An 18,171-nucleotide genomic window follows, 5' to 3' on the forward strand; every position below is an offset into this window, starting at 1 on the left:
TTAGATGACAGAGAGTAAAAGTCTTTTTTTTTTTTTTTTTTTCCATTTTTTGAGGTGCAGGGAATTGAACCTCATACATGCTAAGCAATCTCTCTACCACTGGGCTATACTCCATCCACCATAATTCCTATTCCTTTTTTTCCCCCCCCAGTACCGGGGAGAGAACCCAGGAACTCTACCACTAAGCTTCATCCCCAGCACTTTTTGTTTTTTATTTTAAGAACGGTCTTACTAAGTTGCTGAGGTTGGTCTCATACTTGTGATCCTCCTGCCTCAGCCACTGGAGTCTCTGGGATCACAGGAGTGTGCCACCATACCCGGCCTTAATTCCTTTTTTGACCCACAATGGCCAGGATAATTCACTGGGCTCCTCCTGCCAATATTTTATCATGAGGGGCTGGGGATGTGGCTCAAGCAGTAGCGCGCTCGCCTGGCATGTGTGCGGCCCGGGTTCGATCCTCAGCACCACATACAAACAAAGATGTTGTCTCTGCCGAAAACTGAAAAATAAAAATTCTCTGTCTTAAAAAAAAAAAATATATATATATATATATATATATTGTATTATGAGACTCTTCATAGAAAAAAATTAAAAGAATTTCAGAGTGAGCAGCCAGATGGCAGTAACCTAGATTTTACAATTAACATTTTTGCTATACTTGCTTAGGATAACCTCTTAAATTTATGAATCAGGTTTTCTCACTGCCTTATTTAAAACCGATCACTCCTTTGTCATTCAGAGTAAAGTTGTTTACAGTAGCCCACAAGACTGCACACAATCTGCCCCTGCCCAAATCCACCCTCGCTCCCACCTCACTATTCTAATAGCAGTGGCCTCCTTGCTACATTCAACATACCAGGCTTGGTCCTACCTCAGGGCCTTTGCTTATTGTTTCTTCTATCAGATGCGTCTTCTCCCTGATCTTTATATATCAAAGCATCCTTTTTGTCATTCCCACATTGGCTTCAATGACACCTGCTCTTGAAGGTCTTTCCTGGCTACTTTCCTCAATCACATCAGCCCACATTACTCTGCCTCATCATGTGTCATACAACCTGAGCTCCATGAAAGCAGGGACCCAGCTTACTTTGTTCAGGGCTGTGGCTGGGGGCTGAGTATAGGCCCAGCATACAGTAGGCATAATGCATTTTTCTTGAATGAATAAAAGGTACTCTCAAGTCACATTCATCTCTCTCCTTTCCCTCTATGGTCACTGGGCCGTGGCAGGGGTTGACCCCATGGTTCCCAGGTCCTCAAATCTGAGGCGAGCATTCCTGGACTCACTGCCGTGCAGCTGCCCACCTTGAGCACCAGTTTGCTGGCAAAGTAGAAAAGGGCGACAACCCGGCCCCAGTTGAAGTTGCCGTCAGCAAACATATCAGCTGCCACTCGGAAAAAGACCTCTCGGGGGGAGTCTGTGTCCACAGCTGCAATCATCCTGCAGGAAAGAGGAGTACGGATGCTGGGGAGGCAGGATCTGGCAGAGGGTAGAAGTTACAGCATCCACCACATACTGAAGGCAAGTAAACTGAGACTCCAGCCAGTCTGAAATGGAAAGCACAGGCACATGGGGGCTAGGGACGGAACAAGATGGAACATATAGGAAGGAAGGAAAAATGACTCCCTGAAGGAAGCTTTCAAGATGGAGTGAACGGCAGGGAATGTCTGAGTTAAGTGGTGCAGCGGGGGACTCTTAGTTCCTATGCGGGAAACAAGGGTATGGGGCTGCGATTCCTAGGTTACGCAACAGGGGGAGACCCTTAGCTCAACTCTGGGTCCCCAGGAGTCACACCTCTGAAGCTCCATGTTACTGTCTAGTTCATCACCGATGCGCTTCAGACACTCGCTCAGCTTCTTGGTGGAAGCATCCTGGGGCACCTGCTCCAAGGCCAGCTCTGATGTGTCCCCCCCCATCCGTCCTGCTCGATCCTGGATGAAACTATATGAAAATGGAGGGAGTGCAGAATCAGAATGGGGTGTCACTCTTCAAATCTGCTCCACAATAATCAGACCTCAAACTCACCCCTGAAGCAAAAGGGCCCCTGTCTTCATGATCTGCTCAGAGCTGGTGGGCCCTAGAGGAAAAAGGAGGGAAGAGGTGCCTGGACTCTTGGGTCCTAGGGGATCAGGACACTGGGATGGCTCACGGTCCCTGAGGGAGGGCAGAGCTGAGGGCCCTGGACTCCTGGGTTCCTGGCAGATAAAGTGACTGGGAGACCAGCAAGTGAGTCTCTCAAAGAGAAATAAGTAGGGAGCCTGGGCCTGTGTCCTACATTCTTCCGGGAGAGGAGGCTGGGGGAACACTCAGGGCATCCAGACCCCTAGCCTGAGGGGGCAGAAGTGAGACCCGTCCCTCCCGGCGGGCCAGAGGCAGGAAGTGTTGCCCGCGACAAGCCCGGGCCTGCCCGGGGGGCTTGGGTTCTAGGATCCGCAGGGTTTGGGGGATCCGAGAGCGCCAGGAAGGAAGCGATCGGGGCGCGGAGGCCAGCTAGCCGGGAAGCTCCGAGGAGGGAGGGGGCTGGAGGCTGGCAGCGCCCGATCCGGGAGTTTGTGTCCCCGAGTGCTAGGAGATCGCCTGGCTCCAGGCCGGCGGCAGGATCCCTGGCCAGCCGGCAATGGGACTCGCCCTCCTCCCCAGCCTGCATGCCGCCTCACCGCCTCCTCTGGGCTGCTCCCCGGACCCGTCCATCACCGCCACCGCCGCCGCCGCCTCTCGCCGGGTCCGCCCGGGCGGCTGCAGCGCGCTGTAGTCACGTGAGCTGCCCGATGAACGTGCGTCCTTCACGTGGCCGCCCCGCAAAATGGCCGCTGCCCCGCAGGGTGCTGGTCACGTGACGATATATGTGGGGCGTGGCCTGTGTCACGTGGCTCGTCGGCACCGCCCATTAAGAGCTGGCCGTGGTACCACTCCACTCGCCACCGCTGCCTGCATTGGTTCATTCAGGCACGGTTTTCAGAAGTTGCGGGGAGAGTTTGCGCCCCCCGCACCACAGAACAGCAAGTGCCAAGGTTCAGAGGCCGGAGTAGCGTGCATCCTGGCAGAAGTTGAAATGACTGAAGTCCTGCGAGTCCTTACGTCTTCTGTGAAAATTAAAGGAATATGAAGTTCAAAAAGTGGCAAAAACTGAACGATGATAACAGATCTCAGGGTATGGGAAGATCCGACCTGCCCTCAGTCCATGCCCCTGGGTCTCTGCATAGGTAGCTCACAACCTGGCAGCTGGCTTCTTCATCAAAGTGAACAAGTGAGTAAGAGAGAGGAAAAAGTCCAGGGAGGACCAAAGTCATTGTCTGTTATAACTGAACCGTGAAAGGAACACCCCCTCACTCATGCCTTCAAAGAACTATCAGTAGGCCTGGTGCACTCACACAGAAAGGGGGTTACACAAGGGACTGTACTCACTGCTACTAAGAAGTTAGACATTGCCTAGAGCACAGACTTAACCCTCAGAACCAAAAAACTTAAAAAAAGAAGAGAGGAAACAATATACAGTGTGCTATGTGGCTAGGATGTGATATTTAATAAATTAGGTATATTGTATGTGTGTGCTTGTGACACTGTGGATTGAACCCAGGGACATTCTGCCACTGAGCTACATCCCCAGTGTGTGTGTGTGTGTGTGTATATATATATATATATATATATATATTTTTTTTTTTTTTTTTGAGATAGGGTCTAACTTATCCAAGCTGCCCTCGAACTCGTGGTCCTCCTTACTCAGCCTTTAGAGTAGTTGGGATTAAAGGCATCTTTGATGTGACTGTGTGTGTGTACACCAAACAAACAAGTTTAAATATGAAACGCTTCATGAATTTACGTGTCATCCTTGCGCAGGGGCCATGTTAATCTTCTCCATATTGTTCCAATTTTAGTATATGTGCTGCCAGAGCAAGTACCTGTCTTTTTTTTTTTTTAATATTTTTTGAGTTGTAGATGGATAGGATACCTCCATTTTATTTATTTATTTTTATGTGATGAAGATTGAACCCATGCCTCACATGTGCTAGGCAAGCGCTTTACCACTGAGCTACAACCCCAGCCCCAACCCTTCTTTTTTTTTTTTTTTAAGTATTTTTTAGTTGTAGATGGACACAATACCTTTATTTATCTTTATGTGGTGCTGAGGCTTGAACCCAGGGCCTCACACATGCTGGCGAGCGCTCTACCACTGAGCCACAACCCCAGCCCCTCTTTTTTTAACAGTCCTGAGGATCATGTCAAGTTCAGTGTGTTTGACTTACAATATTTTCAATTTATGAGGATTTTATCAAATTGGAAACCCATTGTAAGCCGAGTAGCATCTGTATCTTAACCAGGGTAATTTATACACAGCATAAATTTATTGCTCATAATTCTGGAGGCTGGGAAGTCCAAGGTCAAAGTGCAAGTAGATTTATTGTCTGATGAGGGCTCCCTCTCTGCTTCAAAGATGGCACCTTGCCAGACATATTGGCACATTCCTATAATCCCAGCAGGAGGATCAAAGTTTGAGGCCAATGGCTGGGGATGTGGCTCAGTGGTGAAGCACCCCTAGGTCCAATCCCCAGTACCAAAAAAGAAAAGAAAGGCACCTAGTTGCTGTGTCCTCAAAGCAAAGTTCTTCCTCAAGCCTTTTTTTTTTTGGGGGGGGGGGTACTGGATATTGAAGGGCACTTTAACCATTTAACACCCCTGCCCTTTTTATTCTTTTTACTTAAATACTTTTTTCAGTTATAGATGGACACAATATCTTTATTTTTATTTATTTATTTATTTTGGTGCTGAGGATCAAACCCATGACCTCATGCATGCGCGGCAAGCGCTCTACCACAGAACTAGGACCCTAGCCCCCTCTCCCCGTCCCCTTTTCCTTTTTGTATTTTGAGACAGGGTCCCACCAAGCTGCCAAGGCTGGCCTCAAACTTGTGATCCTCCTGCCTCAGCTTCCTGAGTCGCTGGGGTTACAGTGTGTGCCACAACCCCTCACTCTTTTTTCTTCTCTTTTCCTCAGGATTGACTGGCAGTGTAGCTTATTGTCACTGCCTCATCCCTTTGAGAGGATTGGCCCACCTATCACCCATTCAGGAAAAATTCCAATTGTAAAATTAAAAAAACATTCAGTATCTATGAATGTATATCACTTTTGCACCATCATAAATTTGAAAGATCATAAGTTGAATCATTGTAAGTTGGAAATTTTCTGTATTTTGTTTTAGAGCAGCCCAGATGAAATAAGATGCCAATCAACAGACTCCCCACCAGAATTTAGTTAGTACTAGTATCTCTCTTTTACTGATGGGCAAAGAAAGAAAGAAGCTGGAGGACAGTGTAGTTATGGACCTTGCTATTCACACCCTGTCCCCTTCTAGAGGTCACTGGCTCCTACCCTCATACCTACACTTACCCAGCATCTCAGACAGTAAACCAACACTCAGGAAGGTGAGGAGATGAAGAAAGACAAGTCCGGCCTAATGCCAGACTGTCCTGAAGGTTTAGTTACCAAGCATCCCATCTTCCCTCCTGACCACCCTGAGTTGTTTTTCTGATACTTTAAAAATGAACAGCCTGGCCGGGCATGGTGGTGCAAGCCTGTAATCCCAGTGGCTTGGGAGGTTGAGGCAGGAGGATCAAAGCCAACCTCAGCAAAATCGAGGCACTAAGCAACTCATTGAAGACTCTGTCTCTAAATAAAATATAAAATGGGGCTGGGGATATATATAGCTCAGTACCCCTGAGTTCAATCCCTGGTACCAAAAAAAGAACAGCCTAGGCTGGGGTTGTGGCTCAGTGGTGGAGCTCTTGCCTAGCACTTGTGAGGCACTGGGTTGGATCCTCAGCATCACATATAAATAAGTGAATAAAATAAGGGTATTGTGTCCACCTACAACCAAAAATATTTTTAAAAAAATGAACAGCCTGATTCATACAAATGAATTTGAGGACATGCAATTACAGGCAGGAAGAGCAGGAAGAACAAAAGCTTTTAGGGGCCCAGAAAGAGAATTATTTCTGGTGTGAAAAATCAAGTTGTTTTGTAAAAAAAAAAAAAATCCCTCCAAAGGAGTGAAGGCCAAACTCCAGAGAGGCCATGAGAGTATCTGCCCCAGAAGCTTGTGAGAAACGTGGCCTTGACCTCGCCTTCCTCCCCCAGCTCACATCATTCCACGAAATTGCACTCTAGTGACCTTTGCTGGTGAGCTCTCCAGTTCCTGCCAAAACACTGCCAAGATCCAAGATTTCCACGGAAACTATTTATTTACTCAGGCCAGGAATCAGCGTTCGTCTTGGGAGAAGGTGACTCCAATGATCTTCCTCACCTCCTGGAGGATCTCAGCCAGCAGCTCACTTTCTGCCAGAGGAATGATAGGACTTTCCTTGAGGCCTGAGGAGAGAAGGCAGTTAGGGACCCTCCAAGTCAAACACCACAACCAAAAAGAAAACAAAAACAAAAACAAAAAACGATCATTCCCAGAATCCCCAAGGCACAGGCATGGTTTAGATAGGTGGGTGCCCCGGGGCATCCTGGGAAATGTAGTTCCAAACCGGCCACTAGAGCATCAGAAGGTGGGTGGAGAGGGCCCAACCCCTTCCAGGCCTGACCCCTGTGGTGGCCTCTGCATTCTTACCTTTGCGCAGGCACTCGCGGACGTGAATGGCCTCGTACCTCATGCCTGACCCATTTTTAAAATTATACTTCTTTGGGACTTGGGGCAGCGGGAACTCCTTATGCTCATCATTCACCACCAACTTTGTTGGGCACCAGGATGGGAAAACCTGGGGGAAGATAGAAAATGGCTTGCCATCCTCTCCAACTGGGCTTCTAGGGACTTTCACCCTAGAGCATGCCAGGTGAGGCTCCGGGGCCTCCCTAAGGGCCCTGGTGACTGAGGGCATGCCCCCCCTTCCTGGTTGCCAGAGGTTTGTTCCTTAGGGGTGCCACTGTCACACTAGAATCTTGTTGTCTCCCCAACAACAAACTTCTGTGCTTGCGGACAGGTGCTCCTTATGAAGCCAGATTTAAAGATAGGTAGTATAGTTAGGTAAATGGGGTCTAACATCCAGTAGGATAAACAAAATGGAGGCCATTATAGAGAATGGAGCCCAGGAAAACAGAGCAGCACTTGGGGAAATGGAAATGTTAATGTTCCCAAGGCCAAGAGCCCATCCTAAGGAAATGTTAATGAAGCAGCTCCCAGCAAACAAGGAGGTGCTAATCAAAAGCCGCCCCAGGCCCTTCCTGCCCAGATTACTCCTCCAGCCCTTTTGTCCCACACCTTTTGGGCCTTCCCACCTACATTTCAACACTGCACGATAACAGAACAAAGGACAGAAATGCATGCCACAGGGGAGAAGTCTTTTTTGCTGTCCTTAATAAAGCTTCTACTTTCCACTTGCCTTGCTGTGCTTCTCTGGTGTTATGCTTCAGCATTGGGGAAGCAAGGACTCGCCACTGGTAAACAGCGGGTAACACTTAGGCCCAGTGAAGATGGCTTATCTTCATATCTTTGTGAATCCCCTTAGCAGAAAGGGTGGTCAGACCATCCAGCACCTTCTCATTGACTAAGAGATCTCCTTTTTTTTTTTTTTTTTCTAACTTCAGAGCCCTGGGAAGTTAAATGGTTTCCAACCCGTTTCTAGCCCAAAATGAAAATACAGAGGCGTGGTTGAGGCCCCTCAGAAACACAGGACAAGGGTCAAGTTCTGGTCTGGCTTCTACAAATGGGATTTCTTTTCCTTTCTCTTCCTCCCCTTTCCTTTCCCTTCCTCCCTTTCCCACCTTATCTTCCTTCCTCCCTCCTCCCCTCTCTCCCTCCCTCTCTTCCCAGTGCTAGGGCTTCAACACAGGGCCTCCAGCAAGCTAGGTAAGCACTCTACCACACACACATCCCCAGCCCCCAAGAATAGGAGATTTTTCTGCAAGGAAACCCAGTGAAGTTGACCTTTGAAAACACCCAGATCCTGCCCTGGAAGCAATTCCAATCAACTCTCCTCTAAATATGGTTGATAAGAACTGGTTTCTTGCTGGGTGTGGTGGCACAACACTGTAATACCAGCAACTAGGGAGGCTGAAGCAGGAGGACTGCTGAGTTCAGGACTGATCTCTGCAGGGTCTCTCTCTCTCTCTCTTTTAATATTTATTTTTTAGTTTTAGGTGGACATAATATCTTTATTTTGTTTTTATGTGGTGCTGAGAATCGAACCCAGTGCCTCATGCATGCTAGGCAAGCACGCTACCACTTGAGCCACATCCCCAGCCCCTCTCTCTCTTTTTTTAAAAAACATTCTTTTAATTGTAGATGGACCCGATACCTTTATTTTAATTACTTATTTTTATGTGGTGCTGAGGATTGAACCCAGTGCCTCACTTGTTCAAGGCAAACACTCTGCCACTAAGCCACAACCCAGCCCAGCAGGGTCTCTCTTTAGTGAGAGAAACAAAAAGGGCTGGGGTTGAGACCCTGTCTCAAAAACAAACCAAACTGGGGATATAGCTCCGTGAAAAAGTGCCCTGGGTTCAACCCCCAGTACCTAAAACAAAGTGATTTTTGGAGCTGGGTGTGGCTCAGTGGTAGAGCTCTTGCTTAGCGTGTGTCAGGCCCTGGGTTCTTAGGACTAAGAACACTTGACCCTCCAATAGGTTCACCCTCTGGAAAGACCTGATTGGCTCAAACCCCATCCTTTGGCTTGGTTGTCAAGGAGGATGGGTTCCTTAGAAACGCGGTGAAAAATGGCTGGTTCAACTCCAGTTCCCCAGTTGCCCTTCCCGTCCTGAGGGCCCAATTGCCAGTGCTCAGGCCTGTTGGACCTCACCTGGGCCATGCCCTTGGTACCGTTCACAGAGGCCACGTTGGAGAGATCTGTGCTGATGCTACAGGTGAAGCTGCCATGGACCCCTCCTGGGTACTGAAGTAGCACTGAGACAGTGTCATCCACACCTGGAAAGAAGTCACAGGGCTGAGTGTGGGGTGGGGGGGAGACTGCATGGGCCTCCGATTCTGCTCGTGGAAACTTGGCCCAGAGACCTTGCTTCTTATTCAGCAGTGAACAAGAATGAAGTATGAAAATATAGATGACCTTCAAAAATACTATGCTGAAAGAACCAGACACAAAATTCACATGTCGTGTGATTCCATTCACAAGATATGTCCCCAGTTGGCAAATCTGAAGATCTAGAAAGTAGAGTAGTGATCATTTATGGCTGGGGGAGGGAGGGAAGAACTGAGGAGGTACATTCAAGGGCTTGGGAAGGGTTGTGGGTTTCTTTGTTTTGTTTTTGGTACCAGGGATTGAATTCAGAGGTGCTTAACTACATCTCCAGCCCTTTTTATTTTTTTATTTTGAGAACGGATCTCACTACGTTGTGTAGGGCCTCACTAAGTTGCTAAGGCTGGTTTCAAACTTTCGATCTTCCTGCCTCTGCCTCCTGAGCCACTGGGATTACAGGCATGCACCACCACAAAGAGCTTTAATTCTTGCCGCAGTCCGGCTGCGGCAAAATAACCGGGGGGGTGACGAATAACTTGTGTACGTTGATACAGCAGGAGTAGGAGCCGTTTATTGCAGGACAGGAGCAGTATTTATACATTCCACAGAGCTTATCTAATTAGCATAAACTAGATACATCAGTCAACCAACCAGGAATCTCTACACTTAATGGCTCGCTTTTGTTACTTCTCAAAACACTCCCTCTGGCATTTTGCCAGGCACCATCCAGACTTGTTTACGAACTTTAACATTCCCCTGGCAAAATGCCAGGTGTTATTTTGACTTGTTTACAGACTCTAACAAATTCTATTTTTTTTTTTTTTACAGTACCTTTATTTTATTTATTTATTTTTATGTGGTGCTGAGGATGGAACCCAGTGCCTCACATGTGGTGGTCGAGCTCTTTACCACTGAGTCACAACCCCAGTTCTAATTCTATCTTGAGACAGCATTCACTAAGATTCCAGGCTGGCTTCCAACTGGCAATCCTCCTGCCTTGGCCTCAAGAGTAACTTGGATTAGAAGTGTGGACCACCACCACCTGGCTAAATTTTTTTTTTTTCTTCTGTATTGGGGATTGAACTCAGGGCCCAATGCATGCCAACAAGCACTTTGCCACTGAGCTACATCTCTGGCCCTGAAATTATTTTTATTCTGTTTGTGTGTTTTCCCTATTTCTTGTTTGTTCTTTCATTCAGTGATTGCTATTGGAAGTCACTGTTTTGGAGCAGTTCTTTTTGCAGCAAGGACTTGCTGAGACAACTTCAAAAAATAATCACCATTTATATTTCTTCTTTCCTTCTTTTTAGTACTGGGGATTGAACCCAGGGGCACTTTACCACTGAGATATATTCCAGTACTTTTTATTTTTTTGATTATTTAAAAAATTTTTTTTAGTTATAGAGACACATACCTTTATTTCATTTTTTAATTTTTATGTGGTGCTCAGGATTGAACCCAGTGCCTCACATGTGCTAGGCAAGTGCTCTACCACTTAGCTACAATTCCAGCCCTTTATTTTTTATTTTGAAACAGAATCTCACTAAGTTGCTGAGGCTGGTCTTGAACTTGGGATCCTCCCGCCTCACCCTCCTGAGCTGTTGTCTTTACAGGTGGGTGCTACCACATCTGGCCCGTGGTTTATATTTCTTAACTGCTGACCATTTGCTGCAACAGTTACTTCATCAATTTCCACAATAACCCTATGATTGACACTTTACCAGTCAAATAATTAAGACTCAGAGACATTGAGGCACTTGTCCAAAATCACACAGTAAAGTCCCCAGTACAGAGCTCACCTGCTTCTCAACACTGATTTTCCCTGACCACACATGGGAAGGTCATCCAGATGATTCTCATGGCCTGGGAGACTTGTTCCCCGCTGGGGACTGCAGGGAGAAAGGTTCACTCCCACCGCCCACCATCAAGGAGTCTAGCGTGGACAATACCTGTTTCATGGAGCTTTCCGACTGCTGAAATCTTCTCTGGCTTCTGCCCCCCGAAGACCATGGAAATGAACTGGGAGCAGTAGATTCCGAGGTCCAGCAACCCGCCACCTGCCTGGGCCCAGTCTGTGGACTTGGGTATTTGGATGAGGTTTTTCCCGAATTCTATCCGAACCACTCGAAGGTCCCCTACAGTTCCCTGAGCCAAAACAGACCTCAGAGCTTCTGTGGCAGGAAAAAAGCGGGTCCAGATGGCCTGCAGATGACAGAAGGGAAATGGCAGGGCACAGGAGTCGACTACCCAGTTCTTTTCCCTCCTGGGCTCCAGTCTGGAGGAGGAACCCACTGCTCCCAGACTCCAAAGTAGGGATCCCTTCCCTCCAAACCTGCCTCTGTCTGTCCTTGTTCTTCCTCTCTGGGACCATCATCCCTGTGGAATTGTGTCCCCTGCCCTGTTCATGTATTGAATTCTCAACTCCCCAGAACCTCTGAGATGGATTGCATATTGGGGATAGAGTTTGTTTGTTTTTGTAGTGCTGGGGATCGAACTCAGGGCCTTGTGCATGCAAGGCAAACACTCTACCAACTGAGCTATATCTCCACCCCTTGTTTGTTGTTTTTGAGATGGGGCCTCCCTGTATTGCTCAGACTGGTCTCAGACTCCTGGCCTCAAGCCATCCTCCCACCTCAGCCTCCTGTGTAGCTGGGACTGTGGAAGCACAAACCTCTGGGTTTTTAGAGTGATATCTACATTAACATGAAGTCATTAGGGTGGATCATAATCAATATGACGGGTGTCCTTATGAGAAGAGGAAATGAAGACAGATATACACAGAAGGAAGACCATGTGAAGACAGGAGAAGCTGCCATCTGTAGGCCAAGGACAGAGACCTGGGAAGAAACTGATCCCGCCTAAACTTTGATCTCAGACTTTCGGCCTCTGGAATTGTGAGAAATACATTTCTGTTGTTTAAACAACCTCATTCATGGTAGTTGGGTATGACAGCCCCAGCAAACTAATAAATATACTCAGTCTGTCCCTGATGCTGGTTCACCCTCCATATGGCCCCGAGGCAGCCAGGGCCCCACCCCCTTAAAAAACAGGACCCCTTAAACTTAAGGAAGGAAATTCTTTCAGGAGAGATGGAGACAGCCAGATTAGATCCAGCTTAAGAGGTTAACAGACACCAGAAAATTAGGAGTTAAGAAGTGCACCAGTCTTCAAGCCTGTGGATAACAGCATCAGGAAATAGAGAGTGGGAAGTCAGTTCCGCCTTCTGAGACCACGCAGTCATCAGTGACACCAAGAGGCCTAGCCAAGAAAGACAGATCACTAAAATCAAACCCACTGAGACAGGACAACAGTCTGCCCTGTTCTGAACATAATGTCAGGGACTCTTCCAGATGACAAGGGGCAAATTCCAGGTGGTAAGGGGCAAACACATGCATAGAACAGTCACTAACGTCACCTACAGTCACTTTTACTTCAGCAGCATAATGAAAATCACACCCCAAGATGGCGATTGAAGGTGGTAATGAGACATGGGCAGCGTGAAGAAGCTTGGCAAAGAAGAGTGTGCTGCCATAAAAACCCTGCCTCCACCTGCCGTGACATCAAGAGACCAGGGCCCATGCCAGGCATGGTGGTGCACGCCTTCAATACTAGTGACTCGGGAGGCTGAGGCAGGAGGATTGCAAATTTGAGGCAGCCTCAGCAACTTAGCAAGACCCTGTCTCAAAATATAAAATAAGGGCTGTGGCTGTGGCTCAGTGGCAGAGCACTTGCCTCGCACACGTGAGGCACTGGGTTCCATCCTCAGCACCACATAAAAATAAAAAGATATTGTGTTCATTTACAACTAAAAAAAATTTTAAAAATATATATAAAATAAAAGGGGCTGGGTATGTGGCTCAGTGGTAGAGCACCCCTGGGATCAATCCCCAGTCCGACGAAAATTTTAAATAAATATTATTTATTATTATAATATTTTTTTTTTAAGAATAAAGAGCGGGCTGGGGATGTGGCTCAAGTGGTAGCGCGCTCGCCTGGCATGCGTGCTGCTTGGGTTCGATCCTCAGCACCACATACAAACAAAGATGTTGTGTCCGCCGAAAACTAAAAAATAAATATTAAAATTCTCTCTCTCTCTCTCTTTTTTTTTCATTTCTTTTTTTTTTAATTTTTTATTGTTGTCTCTCTCTCTTTTAAAAAAAAAAAAAGAATAAAGAGCTTTGTTCCTATCCTAGTTGTGCCCTCCTCTGATTCTTCTTACGGAAAGCACAAGAATCCACTAACTTGGTGACAGACCCAAAGGGATCTTTTCTTCTCTCAGAGCTGACTCTGTCTTACCCCTCCCTGCTCAGTACCCTTCTATGGTTGTCCACTGCCCAATGGCAGTTCCCATTCATTTGGAGCATTTTATAGGAAAGATATCCTACACATGCTTTGCATTATAAACCCTCCCAGCATTCCTGCTAGGTGGTTAACATTGTGTCCATTGCATTGACAAGAGAAAATTGAGGCTCTCAGGTCATCCTTTGCTTTAGATCACACAGTAACTACAGATTTGGTGTTGTTAGGAACCATAATACTCCCCAGCACTGAAACAACTTCTGGGTGCTATATGGCACTGCTGGTACTGCCCACTGCCACTTAGCAACCATCTTAATTCCTGGCACTCTCTTGGACCCTTTGGATAGATAAATCTAATAAGAGCAAAGCAATGACAGAATGACAGAAGGGAAATGGCAGGGCACAGGAAAGGAAGGAGTGGGGTCAAGGCCCAGGAGTCAACTACCCAGTTCTTTTCCCTCCTGGGCTCCAGTCTGGAGGAGGAACCCACTGCTCCAGACTGGAGCCCATCTCACCTTGATCCCTGGAAATCCACCAAAACTAAACCCTTTTTGAAAGACTGAAAAATGATTCACACAATCTAAGCAAGTCCTGCCATATTTGCTAAGGGCCGGAAGCTGTGGCTCTCCCAGGGATAGATGTTGCTAGTAGATTAAACTACAACCTGGTAAACGCACTGACCTGGCTCCATTTTTGTGACCGTCTTGACTGTTGGCAAACTCTTTCCTGTGTTCTTCCAAAAATGCCTACTTTCAACCACAGACATGTCTAGCGTCAGCAAGCAGCCCCTATCAGATGTTGACAGGGCCCCTCCACCCTCACCTCCATCAGGAACAGGCCCCGTGAGCGGGCCTCCGCCACCATCTCCCGAACTTCCGCGGCGTTCACACCCATGGGCTTCTCGCACAGGACCGCTTTGCCGGCTCTCAGGCACAGCAACACCGCGGCCTTGTGCTGGGGATGCTGGGTGCCAATATAGGCCACTTCTAGGGTGAAAGGAAGGATCTCGTTTAAGAGGTCAGCAGCCCTGCCCACTCCATCCCTGAGGGGCCCTCCCACAATTTAGAGGTCCCACCGGAGGTCCCAGGAACAAAGTGGACTCTCATCGTTGTCTCCCATTAGGAAGCAACTAAACAAATGCTGTAGCCTCTAACCATTCTCTACCAGCAATCTATTTTCAGCCTTCTGAAATGATGGTAAGAAATCGCGAGTTCAAAGCCAGCCTCAATAACTTAGCGAGGCGCTAGGCAACTCAGTGAGACCCTGTCTCTAAATAAAATACAAAAATGGGCTGGGAATGTGGCTCAGTGGTAAGTGCCCTAGTTCAATCACCAGTATCAAAAAAGAAAGAAAGAAGGTGGAAAAAAAAAAAAAAAAAAAAAAAAAAAAAAAAAAAAGAAAGAAATTGCTGCGTCCTCAGCACGCCAGCAGGAGGTAGATATTATTAATTTTGCTCGATTTCTAACTGCGTAAACTGAGAAAGGTAAGCATAACCGGAAAAACGAGAATTCTGGCAACCTGACTCCAGAGCGGGCTGCATCCACTATGAGATCTCGCCTTTTGATCCAGAACATTGGACACCCTGATCACAGGGTCCTGCTCCTCTGCCCCCCGCTCCCGCCACCTTTTTATTTTGAAGAGATGGGGGTCCGGCCCAGGCTGATCTCAAACTCCTGGGATCAAGCAATTCTTCTGCCTCAGCCTTCTGAGGAGCTGGGACTGCAGGTGCGTGACTCGTAGGGTCTATTTAAGCTTTCGCCACTCACCCACATTCGGGTCCTTCGCCAATTCTTCATAGGAGCCATAGGCCTTGGGGATATCATGTTTCAGTGCAAACTCTTTCGCCCGGCTCAGGTCGCGGGCAGCCACCGCCACCACCTGGAAGGGTGCCAGGGTCAGACTGCAGGGGTGGAAGAGGCGAGGAAGACGGGTGACAGAGGAAACGCCGGGTTGGGAGAGATGACTTCCTCCAAGAGATGCAGTCGTGGGGAAGGATGTGACGGGGGCTGGACCCTTGGGTCCTGGGAAAGAGAGCTCTTGGGAAAACAGTAGCTTCTCTTAGCGGTATTTCAGATCAAGACCCTCCCAAACCTCAAGCACCTGGGGGGGGGGTCACAAGACAGAGGTGGAGAAGGAGCCAGCAGATGAGCAGCGGTAGTTGACGCCTTGGGAACTCAGAAACCTGGGATCCTTCCTCCCCTCTCAGCCCCTGGAGTCCGCCCTTCCTCGTCGCCTCTTTCCCAGGACTCCGCGGGGAGGCAGACCTGGTGCTCGGAGCGAGGCAGTGCGCACAGCGTGGTCGTGAAGTCGTTGGAAATAAGGCCGGCGGACACAATGCCCCAACGGAGCGCCATCCTTCACGTCTCCGGGTCGCGCAATCCTGGGGGCTGCGGGCGGCTCCCGCGGGTGTTGAAGGACGGAGGCTCCGCCCACCAGGGGGCGAGTCTCTGCAGACCTCCCCCTTAGCTCCAACGTGGCTTCTCATTGGCCTCAAGTCCCAAAGCGAAAGGGCCGGGCATTTGGATCTAGCGTCCCATTGGAAGAGCGCTTTATGTTCTGTGTCCAAATTGCCGCTTCAAAGTCTTGCGCTCTGGACTTTAATGCCTCTGGACTTTAATGCCTCTGGACTTTAATGCCTCTGGACTTTATTGCGCTCTGGACTTTGTCGCGACCTTGCCTCCTTTACTGCTTTTGTGTGTTTGTGCGCGCGGAGCTGGGGATGCGACCCAAGCGTTCCACGGCTGGAGAGAGAGAGAGAGAGAGAGAGAGAGAGAGAAGAGGAGGAGAGGAGAGGAGAGGAGAGGAATAGTGATTTCTAGATCTGGAGAGCCCTCCGTAGGCAGGCCACCGGCATTGCTTTCCTTCCTCATCCTAATTTCTCACCACAGACCTGGGAACTGTTGCCTCCGGTTCACAGTCTCGGGGGCAAACAGACCCAGAGAGCCCAGAAAGCCCTGGTAAGTTTTTTGCGGGTTTCACAGCAGGAGGGGGAGACCTGCTAACTGGCTGCCTCCAGAGGGCCTCATAGGGTCTATTTAAGCTCTCGCCACTCACCCACATTCGGGTCCTTCGCCAACCTGGTTTAGAAACCAGGCTGTTCTCCTCCTCGTCCTCCTGGGCCGAGGTTTGAAGTCCGGGCCACCCCATCCCCACCCCAGCCCAGTGGTGCCAGGGCAGTGGAGTAGGTTTTGGAGAAATCAAAGAAAGTAACTGCAGACAGCTCGGAGAAGAGTCCTGGAGTACTGGGGCAAGTCTGGAAGAGATGAGCGGCTGCTCCGAGAAGAGTCCAGTGGGGACAGGCCGACGGTGCCTCCGTCCGTCATGGTGTTTTGTCCAGTGGCGGCAGGATGGAGGAGGTGACATGTGCTTTCCACAATTACCCTCAATAACGTGTCTATCCTCAGAGAGGGAAAGTGTGTGTGTTTGTGTGTGTGTGCGTGTATTAGAATATATTTATTAGAATATATATATATTCTATTAGTTATACAACAGCAGAATGCATTTTGACACATCATACATAAATGGAGTATAACTTCTCTTTCCTCTGGTTGTACATGATGTAGAATTACACAGGTCATGTAATCATATATGCACATAGGATAATGATGTCTGATTCATTCTACTATCATTCCTACCTCCATGCCCCCTCCTCTCCCCTCACTCCCATCTGTTCAATCCAAAGTACCTCCATTCCCACGTTCCCTATTGTGAATTAGCAACGCATATGAGAGAAAACATTTGACCTTTGGTTCTTTGGGATTAGCTTGTTTGGCTCAGCATGATATTCTCCAGTTCCTGCCATTTACCTGCAAATGCCACAATTTCATTCTTCTTTTAAGGCTGAGTAATATTCCATTGTGTATATACACCTTATCCATTCATTTGTTGAAGGGCATCTAGGTTGGTTTCATAGTTTAACTATTGTGAATTGAGCTGCTATAAATATTGATGTGCCTGTGTCACTATAGTATACTGATTTTAAGTCCTTTGGTATAAACCTAGGAGTGGGGTGACTGGGTCAAATGGCAGTTCCATTTCAAGTTTTCCTAGGAATCTCAGAGAGGGGTTTTACACCTGAGGCTGCAGAAGCAGTGACATATCAGCATCAGCTTATTTAGTTTGTTTGTGTGACCAGCATCCCAAGGAGCAACGGTCCCAGTGTACAGGCAAGAAAGTAACTTTCTTCAGATAACACTGACTTGCCCTAGTTTCCAGGGTGCACAAGAGAAAGTCATGGTCTCCCTTCTAGATAGCATGTATCTGGACTTTCCCACCCAGGCTTGCTCTCATTGTTTCCTTAACTTGGCTGTTTTGGGAACAGAAAGGGGGTGTTCAGGACATGGTGTTTTACTGTCTCCCTTTTCTTTAGGAATGATACGTTTTCAATGCTTTTTTTTTTCCACAAATGATATTTTAAACTTATGATGGGCTCCTATGGATGTAACCTCATTGTAAGTCAAAGAGCATTTATACTTAGATAAATAATGACTTAATTAGAACTTGAATTGACTGTGTTGGGCTGGGTTATTTTACAGTAGCAAACAGTTCCTCAATCTCATGGATTATTTTTTACCCAAGGCTGCATGCCCAGGTAAGGCAGCCGGGCTCTGTCAGCAAAGGGACTCAGGTAAGCAGGCTGCCACGTGCTCTGCTAATCTGTCACAAGGAAAAATTGTGGCCAACATATGCTGGATCTAAAAACTTTGGGCCCCAAGAAAACTTTAGGCTCATTATTTTTTTTTTCCCAGTATGAGGATTGAACCCAGGAAAGTTGTACCACTGAGTTATGTCCCCAGCCCTTTTTATTTTATTTAGAGATTGGCTCTTCCAAGTTGCCCAGGCTGACCTCAAACTTGTGATCCTCCTGCCTCAGCCTCCCAAATATTTAGGATTAAAGGCATATACC

The 18,171-nt window shown here is 47.8% G+C and overlaps 2 protein-coding genes and 1 non-coding gene across 6 annotated transcripts in view; all 3 read right to left on the reverse strand.

Moving 5' to 3' along the window:
• The window catches only part of Bax (BCL2 associated X, apoptosis regulator), a 5,691-nt gene extending 2,676 nt beyond the window's left edge, over positions 1–3,015 (reverse strand). Inside the window, exons 1-4 of one of the 4 annotated variants that reach the window (XR_001504689.2) lie at positions 2,657–3,015; positions 2,025–2,076; positions 1,794–1,940; positions 1,304–1,439 (exon numbers count right to left, since the gene is read on the reverse strand). Coding sequence is in view for 3 of the 4 variants with exons in the window: in XM_015496578.2 (XP_015352064.1) it covers positions 1,304–1,439; positions 1,794–1,940; positions 2,025–2,076; positions 2,657–2,690 (369 nt within the window). In the remaining variant the exon portion in view is untranslated. Of the gene's footprint in view, positions 1–1,303; positions 1,547–1,793; positions 1,942–2,024; positions 2,077–2,655 lie in introns of those variants that run through there. The other 3 variants (XM_015496578.2, XM_048790572.1, XM_048790574.1) reach the window with 3 other exon arrangements.
• Positions 3,016–3,791: 776 nt separating this feature from the next.
• On the reverse strand, positions 3,792–3,898 carry LOC125612693. Its single transcript, XR_007343172.1, has one exon. It is a non-coding gene; the product is annotated as a U6 spliceosomal RNA (small nuclear RNA).
• A 2,319-nt stretch (positions 3,899–6,217) lies between these two features.
• Positions 6,218–15,699, reverse strand: Dhdh (dihydrodiol dehydrogenase). Its single transcript, XM_015496577.2, has 7 exons — positions 15,530–15,699; positions 15,032–15,143; positions 14,088–14,251; positions 10,916–11,168; positions 8,793–8,917; positions 6,608–6,755; positions 6,218–6,363 (listed from the first exon to the last, which is right to left on the reverse strand). Exons 1-7 carry the CDS (start codon positions 15,617–15,619, stop codon positions 6,254–6,256), a joined length of 1,002 nt encoding a protein of 333 aa, XP_015352063.1. The 5' UTR covers positions 15,620–15,699; the 3' UTR covers positions 6,218–6,253.
• Between the last annotated feature and the right edge of the window lie 2,472 nt (positions 15,700–18,171).

This window comes from Marmota marmota, unplaced genomic scaffold, assembly GCF_001458135.2.
Source record: "Marmota marmota marmota unplaced genomic scaffold, marMar, whole genome shotgun sequence".
NCBI classification, from domain to species: Eukaryota; Metazoa; Chordata; class Mammalia; order Rodentia; family Sciuridae; genus Marmota; species Marmota marmota.